At 36.5% G+C, this 18,140-nt stretch overlaps 1 protein-coding gene and 1 pseudogene across 1 annotated transcript; both read right to left on the reverse strand.

Moving 5' to 3' along the window:
* Positions 1–596: 596 nt before the first annotated feature.
* LOC127421927 (high mobility group protein B1-like) lies at positions 597–7,000 on the reverse strand. Its single transcript, XM_051665151.1, has 5 exons — positions 6,867–7,000; positions 2,074–2,229; positions 1,774–1,919; positions 1,508–1,682; positions 597–1,380 (listed from the first exon to the last, which is right to left on the reverse strand). Exons 2-5 carry the CDS (start codon positions 2,218–2,220, stop codon positions 1,252–1,254), a joined length of 597 nt encoding a protein of 198 aa, XP_051521111.1. The 5' UTR covers positions 2,221–2,229; positions 6,867–7,000; the 3' UTR covers positions 597–1,251.
* A 1,850-nt stretch (positions 7,001–8,850) lies between these two features.
* On the reverse strand, positions 8,851–12,304 carry LOC127421923 (uncharacterized; annotated as a pseudogene).
* Between the last annotated feature and the right edge of the window lie 5,836 nt (positions 12,305–18,140).

The raw sequence follows: 18,140 nt of genomic DNA on the forward strand, positions 1-18,140 counted from the left end.
AGTTACAATTTCACTTGAATAGTTGCTACTGTTATTTCTGTTTTTTTCCTTCTTTGTAGAACTGGTCCTTGTCCAGGACGTCAAGGTGAAACCTCAATAAGATTACGTCATCTATGCATGCGTGACATTAATAAATAATACAATTGCACATGACAGCCACAGGACGTCACTGTATTTACATCTGCCATGTTTCAGTGTACCTCTTTGAAGAACACTTTCCCCTGCACTTGTATTTCCATTAATCAAGGATAGAGCAGAGGGAACATAAAAGACGTTAGTTTTAACTGCTGTTGTATACCAAGAGGGCAAATGTCATACCTTGGCAATGCCTAAATAGTGCTCAATGTATATATAAAATAAATGAGTGCACTGATTCTAAGATACAAATTGCCATACTATATTTTTTCTCAGGGTGTCTTTAAATGTTATTTCTTATCTAATTTTAAATTTTCCAATACCATCTTCTCTCCATTTTTGATCAGGACCTTTATGTGATGCCCGATGCATAATCCAATACTCCACAACTCCATGCAAATCAAGAAAATATTATGAATTTCACATAAATAATTAGATACTTCAATAATCTCTCCAGTCTCCAAAGTGCTACAATGTTTAATTGCCTGATGAAGATAATTTCTTTGATGATATTGCAATAATGAACCAATTCATAATACAACGCATACATGGACCAATCACACTATTCAGATAAGCCAGAACTACTCATCATTGGTACAATCACTTCAGGTATTAAGAATAGCTATAAAGGAAGAAAACAAACAGGACCATTTTCTAAAAAAAAAATAAATGTTTACTTCAGACACATTCTAGAATGTCAAACAAAGCTGCATTCTTGTAATTAGAGTGGTATTCAAAGTACAGTTAAAAGGACCTTATGACAGCAAATACGAAAAATATTTTTAAAAACTAATATGATAGTGCACTACAGATCTACATAAACCAGATAACTGTGCTATGCACATTTAGAGAAACAGTTCAATTAATATCATTCGCATAACTCTGAAACTGTTCCTGGCAAGAACTACCACTAATGAAAAACGAAGAAAAAAAACGAAAAGACTGAAGACACATAGTGTTAACTTTACAAAAGGAGAATAACACTGTACATCTTAAAAACGTCACATATACACAGCCTAACAATTCTTGTTTCTGCTGTATTACGTTAGAAGATGTAAATCATGTACAATTGGGTTTATGGCATGAACAAGAACCTAGGCTTCATCAGTAGCTAGTCTACTCGTCATCCTCCTCCTCTTCTTCCTCCTCCTCCTCCTCCTCTTCGTCTTCATCCTCATCATAATCCTCCCCACCATATTTTTTGGACAAGCCTGCAATTCCCTTTGTGCGGTATAGGGCAATATCCTACAGAACATAAAACTTTATTAACGAACGAGACAGGATGCATCTGCAATGTAACAATCTATTTAGCATAACAATGATTCATTAGCAAGTTCAAGAACATTCAAGTAAAATAGGAAGCTTACATTACCTTATCATACTTTTCCTTGAGCTTTGCAGCCTTCTTCTCATAAGGTTGCTTCACCTCAGCCGATGAGCTATTCCACATTTCTCCGAGCTTCTTAGCAATGTCTCCAATGGTCAGACCTGGGTTCTCACCCTTAATTTTAGGACGATAATCTCCACAGAAAATGAAGAATGCCGACCTGTTAGAGGGAAAAAAAACATTGAAATAAAAAAAAAATCTTGAAAAACTGACAAATTTTAATAGTGAAGTAAAAACGTGGGTGAACGTACGGTGGTCTCTTCGGCGCGTTGGGATCCTTAAATCGCCTCTTCTTCTCACCCTTAGGTGGGATGTAGTTTTTCATCTCTCTCTCATAACGGACCTTATCTTGCTTGGCCATGTCCTCAAACTTACCCTTTTCTTTGGCAGACATTGTCTGTTCAGAATAAGAAAATTCTGTATCAAAAAGTGCAACTTTTAAAAAATAAAAATGTAAAAACAGTACAATACCAAAATAGGCCTAGAAGCACAACTAATGTGTTAACAGCATCTTCTTTTTAAAAATAAATAAATAAAAATCATAACAGTACCTTCCATCGCTCCGAACACTTCTTGGAGAATTCAGAGAAGTTAACAGAGGCTTCAGGATGCTTCTTTTTGTGTTCTTCACGGCAGGTTTGCACAAAGTATGCATAAGAGGACATCTTTCCTCTGGGCTTCCTTGGATCTTTACCCATCTTTACCCTCTGAAGAAAAAATAAGAATAAAAACAATTATACTCAATAAAAAATAAATAAATTAAAAAATAGCATAAAAAGAAAAACATACATGTTTTGGGGATTTCTTAGTGGGGGGGGGGGGGGCTAATTACTAGGATTAACCCATTAAAGTGTATAGGGTCATTAGAGACCCTAGGTATGTAAGAGTGTCTTTTTTTTTTTTTCTTTTGCACACAAATTATATTTTTATAATTATTTCATATCTATGAGTTTACTATCAAAGGATATCTATTTTTTGTTTATTACAAGAGAATGAGTACTTATATATACAAATAAATACTATATCGCAATACTTTTCTGTGCAACAATGAATTATATACAATGATGATTTTATCATTATTACATATGCGTGTACTCATACATTATACATGTTATTTCTTACTCATGGTGGCGCTGTTGTTTCAGTGATTGAATTGATTTATATTTGACTTTGCTATTTGATAAAGAAACCACATGGTAAACTATTGCAAGTACAAACTATAGCAAGTACTGCTGAAATTATATAAGTTATGCACCTATTTAGACTGAGAAAATACTTAGTGTACAGTACAAATATCTAACTTTTGTGTTATGTATAGCTCAATATGTTTTTGACCGCTAGCTGCGTCTCAGGACATTTCAGTGTTAAAGTAATGAAGCCATAAAATAAAACATCAAAACATATATTATTCTATTATTTTCTAATTGTCTTGAAAATATTTAGAAAATGTTACAGTATATGGGAATTTTGTAGAACCATTTATGATAGAAATAAGTGCAAGACCCAAGTGTTTCAAATCCCTTTATTGTCACTCCATCATACACAAGTGCAACAATGGGTGAAAGTCTTGGGTGCAATTCCAAGTAACAGCAGTATGACAATTACAATAAACATCTGATTTACACATAACACAGTTTACACATCTGTTACACAACACAATATACAATATTCACCTAATAATATACAATATACACAAAATAAGAAGACTGTATACAACAAAAATACACTGTACCCCATGTAATCAGTGGAAATAATATGAAGTGTTGTGTTGACATTCAGCTGTCAAAGTGAAGTATAAAATGTGGGTCCAGTCTGAGGCTAATAAAGTGTGGTGCTGATATATATGTATCATCGTGAGCGATCAAGAGTTCAAAAGTCTGATTGCTTGGGGGAAGAAGCTGTCATGAAGTCGGCTGGCGCGGGTCCTGATGCTGCGATACCGCCTGCCTGGTGGTAGCAGTGAGAGCAGCCCATGGCTTGGGTGGCTGGAGTCTCTGATGATCCTCCGAGCTTTTTTCACACACCGCCTGGTATATATGTCCTGGAGGGAGGGAAGCTCACCTCTGATTATGTGTATGGCAGTTCGCACCACATTTTACAGGGCTTTGCGGTTGAGGGCGGTGCTGTTGCCGTACCAGGCGGTGATGCAGCCAGTCAGGATGCTCTCTACAGTGCTGGTGTAGAACCGTGCAAGGATGTGGTGGTTCATTCCAAACTTCCTCAGCCATCTCAGGAAGAAGAGGCACTGGTGAGCCTTCTTCACAATGGCCTCAGTGTGGACGGACCATGTGAGTTCCTCAGTGATGTGGACACTGACGAACTTGAAGCTGCTGACTCTCTCCACCGGTGCTCTGCTGATGGTGATGGGGCTGTGTTCTCTGTCTTTTCTCCTGAAGTCCACCACAAGCTCCTTTGTCTTACTGACATTGAGGGAGAGGTTGTGCTCCTGACACCAGCATGTCAGAGTGTGCACCTCCTCTCTGCAGGCTGTTTCATCATTGTCAGTGATCAGACCTACCACCATCGTATCATCAGCAAACTTAATGATGGCATTGGAGCTATGTGTTGCCACACAGTCATGTGTGTACAGGGAATACAGGAGTGGGCTGAGAACACAGCCCTGTGGGGCTCCAGTTTTGAGGGTCAGTGATGAGATGTTGCTGCCCATTCTGACCACCTGGGGTCTGCTTGACAGGAAGTCCAGGATCCAGCTGCACAGCGAGCTGTTTAAGCCCAGAACCTCACATCAAGCTTGGAGGGCACTATGGTGTTGAATGCTGAGTCTACAAACAGCATTCTCACATAAGTGTTCCTTTTTTCCAGGTGGGAGAGAGCAGTGTGTATTGTAGATGCAATGGCATCATCAGTGGAGCGGTTGTTGCGGTAAGCAAACTGCAGTGGGTCCAGTGAGGTAGGCAGCACAGAGCAGATGTAATCTCTGAGTAGTCTCTCAAAGCATTTGCTGATGATGGGGGTCAGAGCAACAGGACACCAGTCATTTAAGCAAGTGATTTTGGATTGCTTTAGTACAAGCACAATGGTGGACGTTTTAAAGCATGTGGAGACCACAGACAAGGAGAGGGAAAGGTTTAAAAGGTTGTTTGGTGAAATTCCCATGCATTTAAGGGTTAAGAAGGTTCTCTTAAATATTCAGCATGTCATTATTATGTGCTGTGAAGAGCATATTTGCACAAAATCTGCTTAGATGAAATTAAGACTTTCCAAATTCACCATGATGAAATGTGCAGTGAAATCACATTACACTCAAAAAAATATTTTAGCCTATTTTTATTATTGATAAATATCACATTTCAATATCATATAATTCCATCAAATTGAATTGTGTAATGTGTAACAAAATTAAAACAAATTATTTTCATTATTTAAAATAAAAAAATAAAATACATAAAAATATATATATTAAATTAAAAAATATTTTTAAGTTTTAATTTAAATTTGTTCATTACTACACAATTAATTTGATAGAATTAAAACGTAAAAATAGGCCAATATACTGCAGTATATATATATACATTTACTGCATATATATATATATATATATATATATATATATATATATATATATATGCAGTAAATGTAAGTGCTGTAAATGTAATGTTTAACAAAATTAAAACTTAGTTTATTATTATTATCATTATAAGTTATAAAAAATCTAAATTTTTCAAGTTTTAATTTAATTTTGTTCATCATTACACAATTTAATTTGCTAAAATTTTATGAAATTGAAATGCGTAAATCTTAAAAATAGGCTAATATATATATATATATATATATATATATATATATATATATATATATATATATATATATATATACATACATACACACACACACACACACATAAAACATTGTATATTATATATTTTACTTTAAAGATTATTTAATTCAAATTTATGGAATTTTCTTATGAATTGAAATGTGTTAATTTTAAGACTAACGCATTTCAATTCATAAAAAAATTCCATAAATTTTGAATCTTAAAATCACTTTTTTAAGTGTATGGAGTGCAGTCATTGATTCATTGAGTGATGGAGAAATGCACAAAGACTGGAGCGTCCTTCTCAAGTTCACAGTGAAAGACAAGGACATCCTCCATTTCACGCATAAAACCGCATATTTAATAATTTAATATTAATCCCCACCATTTTACCCTCTTAATATTGTTTTGTTGTCGCACATTAACTGAATCTTTGTAGGGCCCTCGACCAAGAGTGGGCAGATTATATTATTTAGGGCCCGCCTTAAAATGCCTAATCGGTGCAACAATAATATTTCTTCTTCCATTTTGAAAAAGCCGTCTTCATGAGAGAAAGTCCCACTAAATTGTCTCCTCCCACATTCCTGAGTAATTCCGAGGACCAAAATCAGTGCACTTCATCCGTTTTTACGCCTCTGGATCGCCGCTTTCCGATATGATCGCCTCCCCTATGAAAGAAGTCGGTCGGTATGGACACGGTGTCTGTTACTATAAGCGCTTTGCAATGGGAGTTCACTCTCGTTACTCCGCCGTTCAACTGGAGCCACATGAGCACAGTTAGCTGAGCCAACATGGCTTCCACTCTCTCTTTATGTCTGCCAGTCAGAGCCGCATACGCACACAACACCGGTGGTGGAAAACAATATGAATATATATTTACCCCCTCTTTCTTGCTCGTTCTCACTTGGAAAATACCAGCGTTCCACTAAATAGATTCTCGGGCTTTTGTACGACGTGAAAAAGCGATACAAACGAGCCTCGTTGAATTTTAATTTTATTATTGAAGTTGAATGGCGCTAACACTGTCTGTCTCCATCCCCCGCCACTCAAACAGGCAAAACGCACTGAATATCCTGGGCAAGCCAGCCATATTACACTACAGAGCACGGCCGCAGTCGTCCCGTTTTGAAGAGTTAAAATGCACAAAATGACGAGAATATTCCCTCAGGCTGTGTTAATCTATCCGATGTTATTTTTATCCAAATGTGAGAATGCCACGCACTTAACTAGCTCCTCACACAATAACAGCTTAGGCTGAAGACTCAAAAAGCTAACTGCCTTAGCTGGGATGGCTACCAGAAAAAAAGACATCTTAATAAAGACCATAAATTATTGTATTTTCAAAGAAAATATAAAATAGTAATGTTATGTTACCTTTAAAAGATTTTTCCAGTCAGGACATTTTACTGTTACTAAACGTACAGACTGACTAGCGAATAGATTCTGACAAAGATGGGTCAGCTCTGCGTTCGCTAAATACGCAACTACCAAGGGGGGGGAAATTGTTGTAGAATTCGATGCTATTTGGAAAATCATCAGTAAAGGCATATTTTTGACAAAACTCACCACGGAAAGCCTTCTCTATCTGCAGCTTCTGTGGATGCCTAGATAATGGGGTGTTTGAGGTACAATAACACTGATGCGTGCTCTTCCAAGTGCGTGCAGAGCCCTCCGCTCAAGAGAGACACGGCATACTGTCACGAATCCTATTGGCTACCGCCAAGTCTTGAGCGTCCGTGATTGGCTGCCGGCGGTCTATAGCCGGAACGAGAGCCGAAGTGTGGTTGGTGGTTGCTTGGTGAAACGTCATATTTTTAAACGGCGCGTGAATATGAAAAAGCTTCCATTGATACTAGTGTAATGATGTTAGGCGTTTTGTACTGCTATGTATTTACTGTAGTACATGCTGACACACTATTGTAGCTGAAATAAAGGTTTCAAAATGTATGATGAATATTTGCATTGAATACAGTATTTCAATGGTTTCACTGCACAACTGCACGTTCATAAATGCTGGAAGAAGAAAAAAATAATACATATACATAGTACATATACATTTTCAATGACTCGCGTCAGGTTGTCAGTCATATCTCTTGCTTTCTTTATGGTAAAAAAATAAATAAAATAAAAATGTATATGCACTATTAGCCTATTTGTTGTAAGTCTCCGCCTTGTTTATACTTTCGCCTTGCACCGCAGTACGCCGGACCGCAGACCGCGCGCGCACTTCCTTAAATTCTGGAGGTGTTTATACTTGACGCACCCGCAGTCGCGCGATTCTGTGAAACGACATGGGGCAGCTCAGAGAATATATCATCTGAATCAGCTGAAAGTAGTAGTGAGAAGAGGTAGTTTGCCAGTCAGACACAACTACTTAAAACCTTTACAAAAATCTTTGTAATAAAAGCATCAATTCAATCTGGTTTTGTTTTTATTCGTCAGCTGATATACCTTTATACCTTACTCCTATAAATGTATACATGTATATAGATTTGCTACAGTATTAAACATTTTTCACACAAACTATTCAAAACAATTTAAATCTAAAGAGCAATGCCACAGTCTCTACAACATTCAGTGTGACATTCACCTCTACTATATTTTATGCTTATAAAATGTACATTCAAATGCTTACATTCATGCTTACATTCACATAAACTCTTATAGAAATGCTAACATGCAGTGTAGTGACTGAGAAGTAAATTTGCCTAATTCATGAAATATAAGCAAACCCAAATGTGTTTTCTACATATTGCAGCGCCGTTTCGTGCACTGTAAATGTACAAGAGTACTGTAAATCATTAATTACAACTGTACTGTAAAAACACAGCACACTGCTGTATATTTATGCTTTATCTGTTTTTTTTACATCTGTCACTGTAAAATTACAGTAGAAATAATGTTTATGAATGTGAGTGAAATTACAAGAGCAACTGTGAACTTACATGTACTGCTATACATACATTTTACAGTAAATTAGAGCATTTGTTGTGAAATTCAATTCACTAAATTAACCACAATTGAGATTTTTCAATATAGCTGTGATATAGTGTGTAAACCTACTTTTGCTGTAAATTTCAGTAGTCTTTCCCTTTTTGTCAATTTAATGTGTAATGTGAATAATAAAACCTTCAAAATAACAGGTTTTCATAAATGTAACAATTTATTGTACAATAATGGCCATTTAACATAAGCACCAGTTTCCAAAACATATTTGGAGAAACAAAAATGGAGATTGCACAATAAATGAAAGGCTTTAGCCTTGGAAATACTCGAAAAAAATAAATAAAGAAAACTACTTCCACAACAAGAACCACTGAGAACAGCAGCATTTCATTATCAACCATAAAGGGAACACATCCCTACAGTGTGACTGAACTTCAGTCATAAACTCAAAGTTTAAATAAACTAACACAAAAGAAATGGTCTGAACTTGCCAGCTCCATGAAAAGGCAAGACACTGCATGTACATTAACTTGAACATCAATCGTGAACTTGAATATCTGGTCACAGTCTCTTATTTCAGTTCCATTGGAATACTTTCTTTTTTTTAAATTGCAAGCCATTCAAAGTCCATTAGCTTTCATAGCAGTGTGCATACATGTGGGTTCATTCCATGCATTTTCTCGTCTCACTTTCCAGCAGCAACTTTTGATCCAGTTTCCGGGTTAATGCCAACAATTCCTCTGTGAAAAACACCCACAACATCCAATTATCAAAAAACAGCATATACTCAAACAATAAAATACTAAATTTGTCAGATAAAGCTAAGTGTCATTTTAAATCACATTTCATTAACATTTCATTTCATTTAATGAAGAGTTAGGGTCATATTTAACTTTATCAGAAATTTAAATATGAAAATATTTAGCCTTCCATGTTTACAATAAACAAATGTACAGATTATTTCATTATTATACAGATTATGTGCAGAATTTAGCACTGCCTATTGCCTACAGACTGAGCTCTATTCTGGATTTCCATCCTTGTGTTTAGCATTTTTAAAAGCACATTTCTAAAAATGTGGCTATATAAAATGTAAATCATTGCGCACTGCTATCCACTGCATCTAGTGCATTGTCTAAAGTGAGCCCGCCGTGATTATGGAGCAGTTAAATTATCTCCTTAAGATATTGCTTTGGGGAGAGTTGTACTGTATTGGAGTACAACCACATTTCCAGAAAAGTTGGGACATTTTGTAAAATGCAATAAAATCAAGAATCTGTGGTTAATTCTCTTTCAACTTTATTTAACTGAAAAAAAGAAAAAATAAATATTTCCAATATTTTCACTGACCAAATTGTATTTTGTAAATAAACAAATTTTGATTTTGATGGCTGCAACACGCTCCGAAAAAGTTGAGACAGAGACGAATACATTTATTGTTTTTAATTTTTAAAATTATTATTATTTTATAAGTATATTCTTTTTAATTATCATATTTCATTGATTTATTTTATTAATTTATTTTTTGTTGTTATTATTATTATTATTCTAATAATTGTTTTATTTGATTGTTTTTTATAAATAAAAATATTTATTTATTTTTTATATGGTTTTGCATTGTTTGTAGTATTTTAATTATTTGCATATTTGTAATAGATTATTTGTTGCAGTTGTACATTTGTAATGTTTTTTGCTGTACTTGTTAACTGCTATACTCTCTTGATGTTCTACTCTTGCTAACTGAATCCAGCTGATTATCCTTAATTAGTCTACAAAGAAAAGAGTGAATGTTTGCTGGAATGTGAGCACTGAGGAAAGCAACTTGCTGAAATTCTGCTTGTGCTTGTCTAGTTTTTAATCCACATGCACCTTGCACTTTTTTGCACCATGCAGTGAATAAAATATTTTTGCTAGACTTTTCTTAGTCTGTACTCAATTCAGTGTGCAGTTAGCAATTTTTTCTTGTTTGTTTGAAAACATTTCCATAAAATATCTAATCCTGATAAATCATCCTAACCTGAAAACCTAAAAAAGTCAAGAAAATTTGGATGTCTGCAATAAATATTGAGTAAGAGTTTATGCTCTGACATACCTCTGAATAAATTCCAGCGTGCATGCAGCTTCATCCTGATAAGCAAGGTTTAAGTTGTAATAGGTTACAAACAATGCTGCCAGGCCTCTGAACAGAGGTTCAGAATACCTCTGAACATGGGCCCAGGACAACTTCCCTTTTGACTGACACCATCCACTCGCTTGGGGTCATGGATTCACCTATAAAAAAATATGGAAGGGCATAGATTAATAAGTGTTGTAAAAGTATGGTTCATGGGTAGTTCATGTTAACTAATAAAGACACTGATACTATAATATTATAAACTAAAAGATAATGAAGATTACGGTTACTAATAAGGATTTCTGTTACTAAGGAGAAAGAATGGTTCAGAGACAATAACAAAAAATCAGGCCACAGAGAGAGCTCACTATGGAAGCAATATAGGAGTGAGAACAGAACTGTGAAATAGAATATAGGAACAGAGGTGGCAAAAAATTTAGTTTTAAAACAGATCATAAAAGTGAGAGAGAATAAACAGTACGGGACAAAGAGGTATGCATGTGCAGAGCTAGAAAGCAAAGAATAGTGTGTTTAATGGAGACACTGAGAGACACAAAGTAAAGGAAATTACCTTGGATGATCAGTGCGGGTGAATCCAGTAGTCCATCTCTTTCCATGTCGGCTGCAATTGCTGCTACCTAAAAAAATAAAATAAAAAAAATACAATAATTACATTATTTTGTATTACTGTTCAAATTTTAAGACATAAAAAATCAAAATGATATTACTTAAATCAGCTTCAATTAGAAGGGATTCTGTTCTCCATTAAGAGTTGCAGGATGCACAGGACCAGAGAATTTCCCTCTTGATATTTTGACAGAACAGCATGCACCTCATTGTTTGTTGGCTTTTCTTGAAAAAATCTTAGAATCCTCTTCCCTTTCTCTTCAATGCTCTCCATGATTCTTTGGAGCACTGAGATGTCAGTAAGCAAATGGCAATGTAAAAAGATCCCCTTCAGACAAAACAGGTAAGGCCATGAGTCCTTTAGTTCAGACAGTGGCGGAGGTGGTGTGGTGTTTATATCACGGCAATATGTGACCTCCATCAACTTGTCAAGTTCTCCTCTATTGGCTCCAGACATCCCTTCAGTAGAATGAAGCAGTACCATTTGCTTGCGCTTCTCTTTTAGAGTGTCATCATTTTCTCCTGCAGGAAGCTCCTCTGGCTGCCAACTGACACAACCATATTGATCAGCCGGCCTTCTTGAGCTCTGGCTTATGGTTCTACACGATGATCGTAGTCGTTCTTTTCTCCAACATCAGACAGAACATCAGCAAAGCTGTCCGGGTACTGTTTAACAATGTTCTACACTACAGTCTGACACTGTGCCTTTTATGGGTTGACTTCATGTTTTCACTTGTTATCCACTAATATCCTTACTAGCGGCCTTCGATCAGCTGGTGATTTTTTTTTTAATTTGCAATGGCCAATTTAATTCCAGAAGGCATGACTTCCCAAGGCACCTGTTTCAGCCCAGGCACAAGATGCTGAGGAGCAAGCAGAAGAACGAGATGGTGTAGAACTTGAAGAACTCTCTGATCCTGAACTTGATGTATCAGAAAGAACTTGATGTGATGAGCGTTGGGGAGTCGAGCAGCTGGCTTGTTCTAACATAAATAACCAATAGAAAAAGTGAATTTTGAATGTGGAACATTTAACAATATTTTTCAAATGGACATTTGTAACAAGTAGTAGTAGTAGTAATTTTTCTGTCTACTTGAAGAGCAATTAAAATACCTTAATTTTTCCATGCATTTAGTAGTTTGCAACATTGGATAGGCCTGAGGTATTCCATGAGGTCTTCTTCATTCACATAGTGGAGGTCAGCTTTTGTTTCAACACCAATAGCAGTAAGCCCATGGATCAATTTTTGAAGCGTTTCATCAGAGAGACCAGGTAACGAAAAGTAGATGGCGAGTTTTATCTCCTCTAAATTGGACATACCTTAAAAAGATGGAAAAGAGTGGTGTAACACAATCACAGGCAAGCCACGTGTTTTGTACTCCTGGAGAGGGTAATAATCTAATAGCTCCTCTTGAAGTACACAGATATATCTTGGGTCCTCATCTGTTATGCAGTGTACACCCAAATCCACCAACTGCACAGCATGTCATTTCTCAGACATAAAGTGGACCACTGAATTCTGGTGAACAAGAATTAGTTTAATTCTGCCAACCTCCAAATGCTCATCATTACTGACCAAAAGAACAACCATGCCTTTCCTGTACTTTGTTCCTTTCAAAGTGATTTCAGTAGCTACTAATGTATTGCCTGGCTGAAAATCAAAATGATCAACTGATTCCTTGATCGCTTCGTTATAATCATCAGAATAAAATTCAGAGTCTTTCTCAACTTGCACAGAAAGCTGAAAGAGGTTTCTAACACTTAAATAAGCTTGGAGAAGCTGGTGCCTTTCTGCAAGTGTTGCACATAAGTTTTTGAAGTTGTGCAATTTTCTAGCACATTGCTTGAAGTAGGTATGTTTGCTCTCATACTGCATAGTCCATAAGCGATTGAGTGGTCCAAATTGTTTTATAAGCTCTGGGTAACGGCACAAGTAGTGATGTTTAGGCTTGAGAGGCTTTGAAGAGAAAGTCACACACCTAAACTGAATGTACTCATCAATGAGCACTTTCAGATAAGTGACCTGATCTGCCAGTATTGCTGGTGCACAAAATAGGTCTACAACTTGTCTGAGGAGTAGAACAAGCTGCCACACTTCTGATTCTGGATCCTTAATCCGGTGTCCAACAATAACTGGTAAAAGTCTTAAAAGACAACAGTTCTGAACAGCATGACCACAAAGCTTCTCACTCCCTGAGTAAATCTCAGCTGGTTTATTGGCAGAATCATTTCCTGTGTATTCAAACTGTTTAAAATCGCGGTTAAGCTCTATGAAAGTAAAGTATTTCTCTTGATTTACCAAGTAATCAATGTACAGCTTAAGATCAGATGCCACAACACCCTCAAAGAGGTCATGGCCAAGGCAGGGGGTCAAGCCAGGCTGACAAACATGAAAAGAATCCATTAACTACATTATCGCCACTAGCAGCAAGTTCCTGAATGTTTCTCTCATAAGACTCCACAGTTTATAGCAGGTTCCAAAGGTGCGGCATAAAATGTGTCTCTGTCAATGGTGCAATACCTGCAGAAATGTAGGCTTCGGCTAAAATTTAGACAAAACCACCAATGGTGTGGGATCCCAGGTTGTCACCTACGATGGAATACAAAGAAGCTTTCAAAGTTTTGCCATCATTCACAACACCATTCTCTTGAAGATCTTTGATACCTTCAATTAGTGATTTAAAAACATGAGCTGGTCCAAAGTGCTTAAAATCTTGCTCATTACACAAAAGAACATGTTGCATGTGGTCTATGTTTGACCTGTTGTGAGGTAAAATATCAGACAAGGTAAGATAAACTGCCAGTAATTTGTGTTTCTTTCTAGCTGAGCCCAAAGGATTTACCACCTCAAATGAATCCTGATAAATGATCAAACCCAAAGATGATGGATTAGTTTGAAACAGAGAATTTTCAGAAAAATTCTTACCATCCTTTACATCCTGAAACAGACCATTTTCAGCTGTTTGTGAGTGCATCTGTTCATATTGATCCCTCACAGACTGGCACTGAAACAGAGCACTAATGGTCTGCTTAACTGGGACATACTGAGCAAAGCACTCTTTCCCATTTCTTTCACTAACTCTTAGAAAAAAAGGGACTGGCTCAACATAGTGGAAATCTTGCTTGAAAGCAGTCTTTCTCCTCTGTGCTGTATTTAGAACACCACTATTACAAGCTGTCAGCAAATCCTCCCTAGACAACTGATCAATCACATCATTAATCCTCACCTCTTGTAATTCAAGCAAAGCAAGCTTTTCTCTCAGTTTGCTTAGAAAATAAGACTGCCCAATGTCATGGATATTTTGAAAATCTTCAACAATGCCTTGAATGGTAGACTCAGGTAATAGCAATTTTTGCTTGCAGTTTCAGATAGAAGAGGGTTAAATTTCTTAGAAAAAGAGATTAATCCACAACTTCAGGAAAATTGTGCTCTACAGCCTCCGATCTCTCACTCTCAGACATAACATCAGAAACTGGAGTTTCCATGGCCATAGCAGGCTCTATCAAATGGTTTACAGAGCACATTTTATGTGTCCGTGATACATGTGATGCGAGTGTAGATCTCACCTTAAATGTCCTGTTGCAAACAAATGGGCACCAGATCTCCAGACCTGACTGAATATGGCTCTTCAAATTAGAAAAAAATTTGTTAGGATCCCACACTGAACTTCACAAAAGTGTACATGGCATTTAAATGTTTTATCACACATCTGTGCCTGATACTCTTTAGCAGACCTCTGATGTTCCCTGTGATGTCTGTATTTGGGACTTCAATGAAGAAAACTTATTGAAAACACGTAGGCAGTCTGGCACACCACATCTAAATCCTGAATTAGGCACATTTCTATACAATTTCACATGCTGCACAAAACTCAGGATTGTACTACTCTCATTATTACAGAATTGACATAAACATGTTCAACTGCAAAATTCAAAACTTCACAAGCTAATACATGCACAGCAATAAAGCATGTGCACGGCAATTTCCAATGTACTTTCTAATGAACAACTTAAGTACAAATATGAATACCATGCACCATTACAAGTAATATTACCATAAAACTAAAACATAAAAAAAAACTTCATCTTCATCGAACAAACAAGTGCTAATTAGCTAATGGCTTGGCAGTCAAGTGAACCACTACTGAGTTGCATAAAACCTACACAATTTAATTTTATAAATTTAATTGCAATGTTTAAAAGTTTACATGACTACTACCAACAATCTAAAATAATTTTATACCGAACAGTTATCGAAAATGTAATAGTAATATGGAAGCCCGGTCACTTTCATGATGAAGAAAATCGTAGATCTGTGACTTTGGACTCACCAAGCAAATTCAGTATCATAAAATTGGACAGATAATCTAGATTATCCCTTTTGCAATGTCACAAAATAAAAATAATAGTTATACAATGAAAGATCTTGATGACTGGTAAAAGAATAATTGGATGTAACAGGATTTCAAGTTTTAACTGAAGCATGAATTACTGGCTACACTCTTGATACAACTTAATTGTAGCGCGTATGAGGTGAGCACGAAAATTGAGCGGTTATGCAGCACGCAAAAAGTCCCAAAATGTCCGCTGCTGATGACGAAATGACATCACACTCACTGCGCTACGCCGATGTCATTGTCTAATCATGTGTGTTTTTGAAAACCAACAGTTTTAAACTACTAAATGTGTACATTATATAATCAAATGTCAGAGTCTACATGGTGTAAATAATTTGTTTAAAAGGTTGTATTTATTACAATTGACTATTACTTTAGTGTTATTACTTGTGAAGTTCCAACATTTTATTTCAAAACTTGTGCAACAGTTGGCTTTTTTCTTCTTTAAAAAAATAAATAAAAATATAACAATTGTATACATGATATCCTGTAGCATTTACTGCATAATCATGTTCCCAGAATTCATAGGAAAATGCAATAACAGTAGTCTACCTTAAAAAACACAGCATCTTATTGTAGATATTACTGTAAAATTTACAGCAATTATTTAGCATGTTCCCACAATTCATAGCAAAATACAGTAGTCTATTGTAAATATTTACTGTAAAAATTACAGCAATTGTTTTCAGTGTGGCCTTCTTCAGCCAGTCGTGGCCTGTACGCATTAACGCGGCGGCCCGTTTCAGCTTATCGCCACCCATTCGGCCCTGCTTTGCAGCCGGCCCACCAGGAAAAGTACCGGTTCTCCCTATGGCCAGTCCGCCCCTGCACACCACCGCGCGAATTGGGGTCTAGTGAAGTCAAAGCGCACTTCCGCCAACGCTGCGATAACGTCATTTTTGTCGCATGCAACATCGCGAAGTTGCCCTCTTCGGCCAGTCGCGTCCCGTACGGTATAACGCGGCTGCCCATTTCAGCTTATATCCGCTAATGCCAAGCGCTGTGTGGATTTTTCTCTTGCAATGTAATCTGCATCTGCCTGTCCTGTGATCTTGATTTGATGAAAAGTAACAGGAGTGGATCTAGGGGAAGGGCAGTGCAATAACAGGGGCAGTGCCTCTGTCCTGGAAAAGCATTTGTCAAAAAAAAAAAAAGTTTTTTATTTTGCTCATTTGCACACTCGTGTCACTAGTATGAAGCCCGAATGTCCAAGTAACATCATGTCTGCAGGTACAGCATACTGTTTTGACAGAAACATTTGTTTGAATTACAGTAGATCTCATGCCAGGAGCATTATGTTAAAGGAAGTTCAGCTTGTAGCGCACTCTCCCAAGGGCGCAACAGGTGGCAACACGACCATGTCCTGAGCAGTGCAGACAGGACATGAGTAGAGGTCACCCTCCACCAGTGTGTCATAACATCCAATTTGTCAGAATGCAATGCAAGTGCCACGCCAAGGGTTCCACCAAGGATAGTATCTTTCACCCAGGACTGGAGAATGACAGTCAATCTCGGCAGGAATCTCCAGTTCCCTAGGGAGATTACCAACACAAGTATCCGCCCTGACATAGTGATGTGGTCCAGTGGCGCCCAGTGATGGGCAGTAGCTTTGCTACAAATAGTAAAGCTATTAGCTTACATTTCTGAGTAGCGAGGTGGTAGCTTCACTAGTTTTTAAATCAAGTAGCTTTTCAGTAGCGAAGCTATATTTTTGATTAGGTAGCGGTGTAGCTTTGATAAAAGCACACCTGGTGTTTTCTATCGCCAGTTCTGAATCAGAACTAAAGATGTCAGACTCACAAATGAATAGCTCATCTGAGTCGATTCTTTACAATTAATTAGTCACACGTGATAGCAAAGCATTATGAAAAGTGTTGGGGAGTAACAGAATACATGTAACAGGATTACGTATTTAAAATACAAAAATAAGTAACTGTATTCCACTACAGTTACAATTTCAATCATTGATATTTAGAATACAGTTACATTCAAAATGTATTTAGATTACTGAAGAGATTACTTTGCATTTTATTGTCATTTGTGTCATTTAATATTTAGTCCTTTCAGATGGAAAACATATATACATATAAAAGATGCGATCCAAAGTTTATTTGAACAGCAGTGAAACACTTTCTTATGAAGTGTTACATTCATACGAGCAGACAGAGAAGTACGTTTGAAGTAAGTTTTAAGCAGAAGAAATAGAAATAAACCTTGTGTAAACTGACAGCTTTACACTAAGCTAAAATGCTATTTCTAGCCATTTTACATGCACGTTACCAGGCACGATCATATTTTTTTATCAAGAAAATTCACGCTGGATCATAATTTCTTTTTTTCTAGTAAGACCTTTGATATTAGGGCAAAAATTGTATTCTTGATAATATTTTTTGTATTATTTTCCTGTAAAACGATCTAAAAATATTTAAAACAAGATCAGTTTGATTTATCTTGTTTTAGTAACAACACTGCATAAGATATTTAGGTTTTTCAGAGAATGTATTTTAAACATGTGTATTTTGTCTTACTGTGCTGGCAGAGTTTTATAGTCAAAACAAGTTAAAAAAATCTACCAGTAGTGAAGAAGTAAACCAAAGTATTTAGAATACGTTACTGACCTTGAGTAATCTAATGGAATACATTACAAATGATATTTTACAGCATGTATCCTGTAATCTGTAGTGGAATACATTTCAAAAGTAACCCTCCCAACCCTGGGTATGAATCGGTTCCCGATTCAATCTGAATGACACAGAA

This window comes from Myxocyprinus asiaticus, chromosome 31 (genome assembly GCF_019703515.2).
Source record: "Myxocyprinus asiaticus isolate MX2 ecotype Aquarium Trade chromosome 31, UBuf_Myxa_2, whole genome shotgun sequence".
Taxonomy (NCBI): Eukaryota; Metazoa; Chordata; class Actinopteri; order Cypriniformes; family Catostomidae; genus Myxocyprinus; species Myxocyprinus asiaticus.

What these genes read in the sequence shown, in the direction of transcription:
- LOC127421927 (XM_051665151.1), bottom strand. Translation starts at nt 2,220, where the DNA reads ATGGGTAAAGATCCAAGGAAGCCCAGAGGAAAGATGTCCTCTTATGCA. An exon ending in AGTGTTCGGAGCGATGGAAG is followed by an intron (nt 1,920 to 2,073) that starts GTACTGTTATGA and finishes TATTCTGAACAG; the next exon opens with ACAATGTCTGCCAAAGAAAA. An exon ending in AACGCGCCGAAGAGACCACC is followed by an intron (nt 1,683 to 1,773) that starts GTACGTTCACCC and finishes TCCCTCTAACAG; the next exon opens with GTCGGCATTCTTCATTTTCT.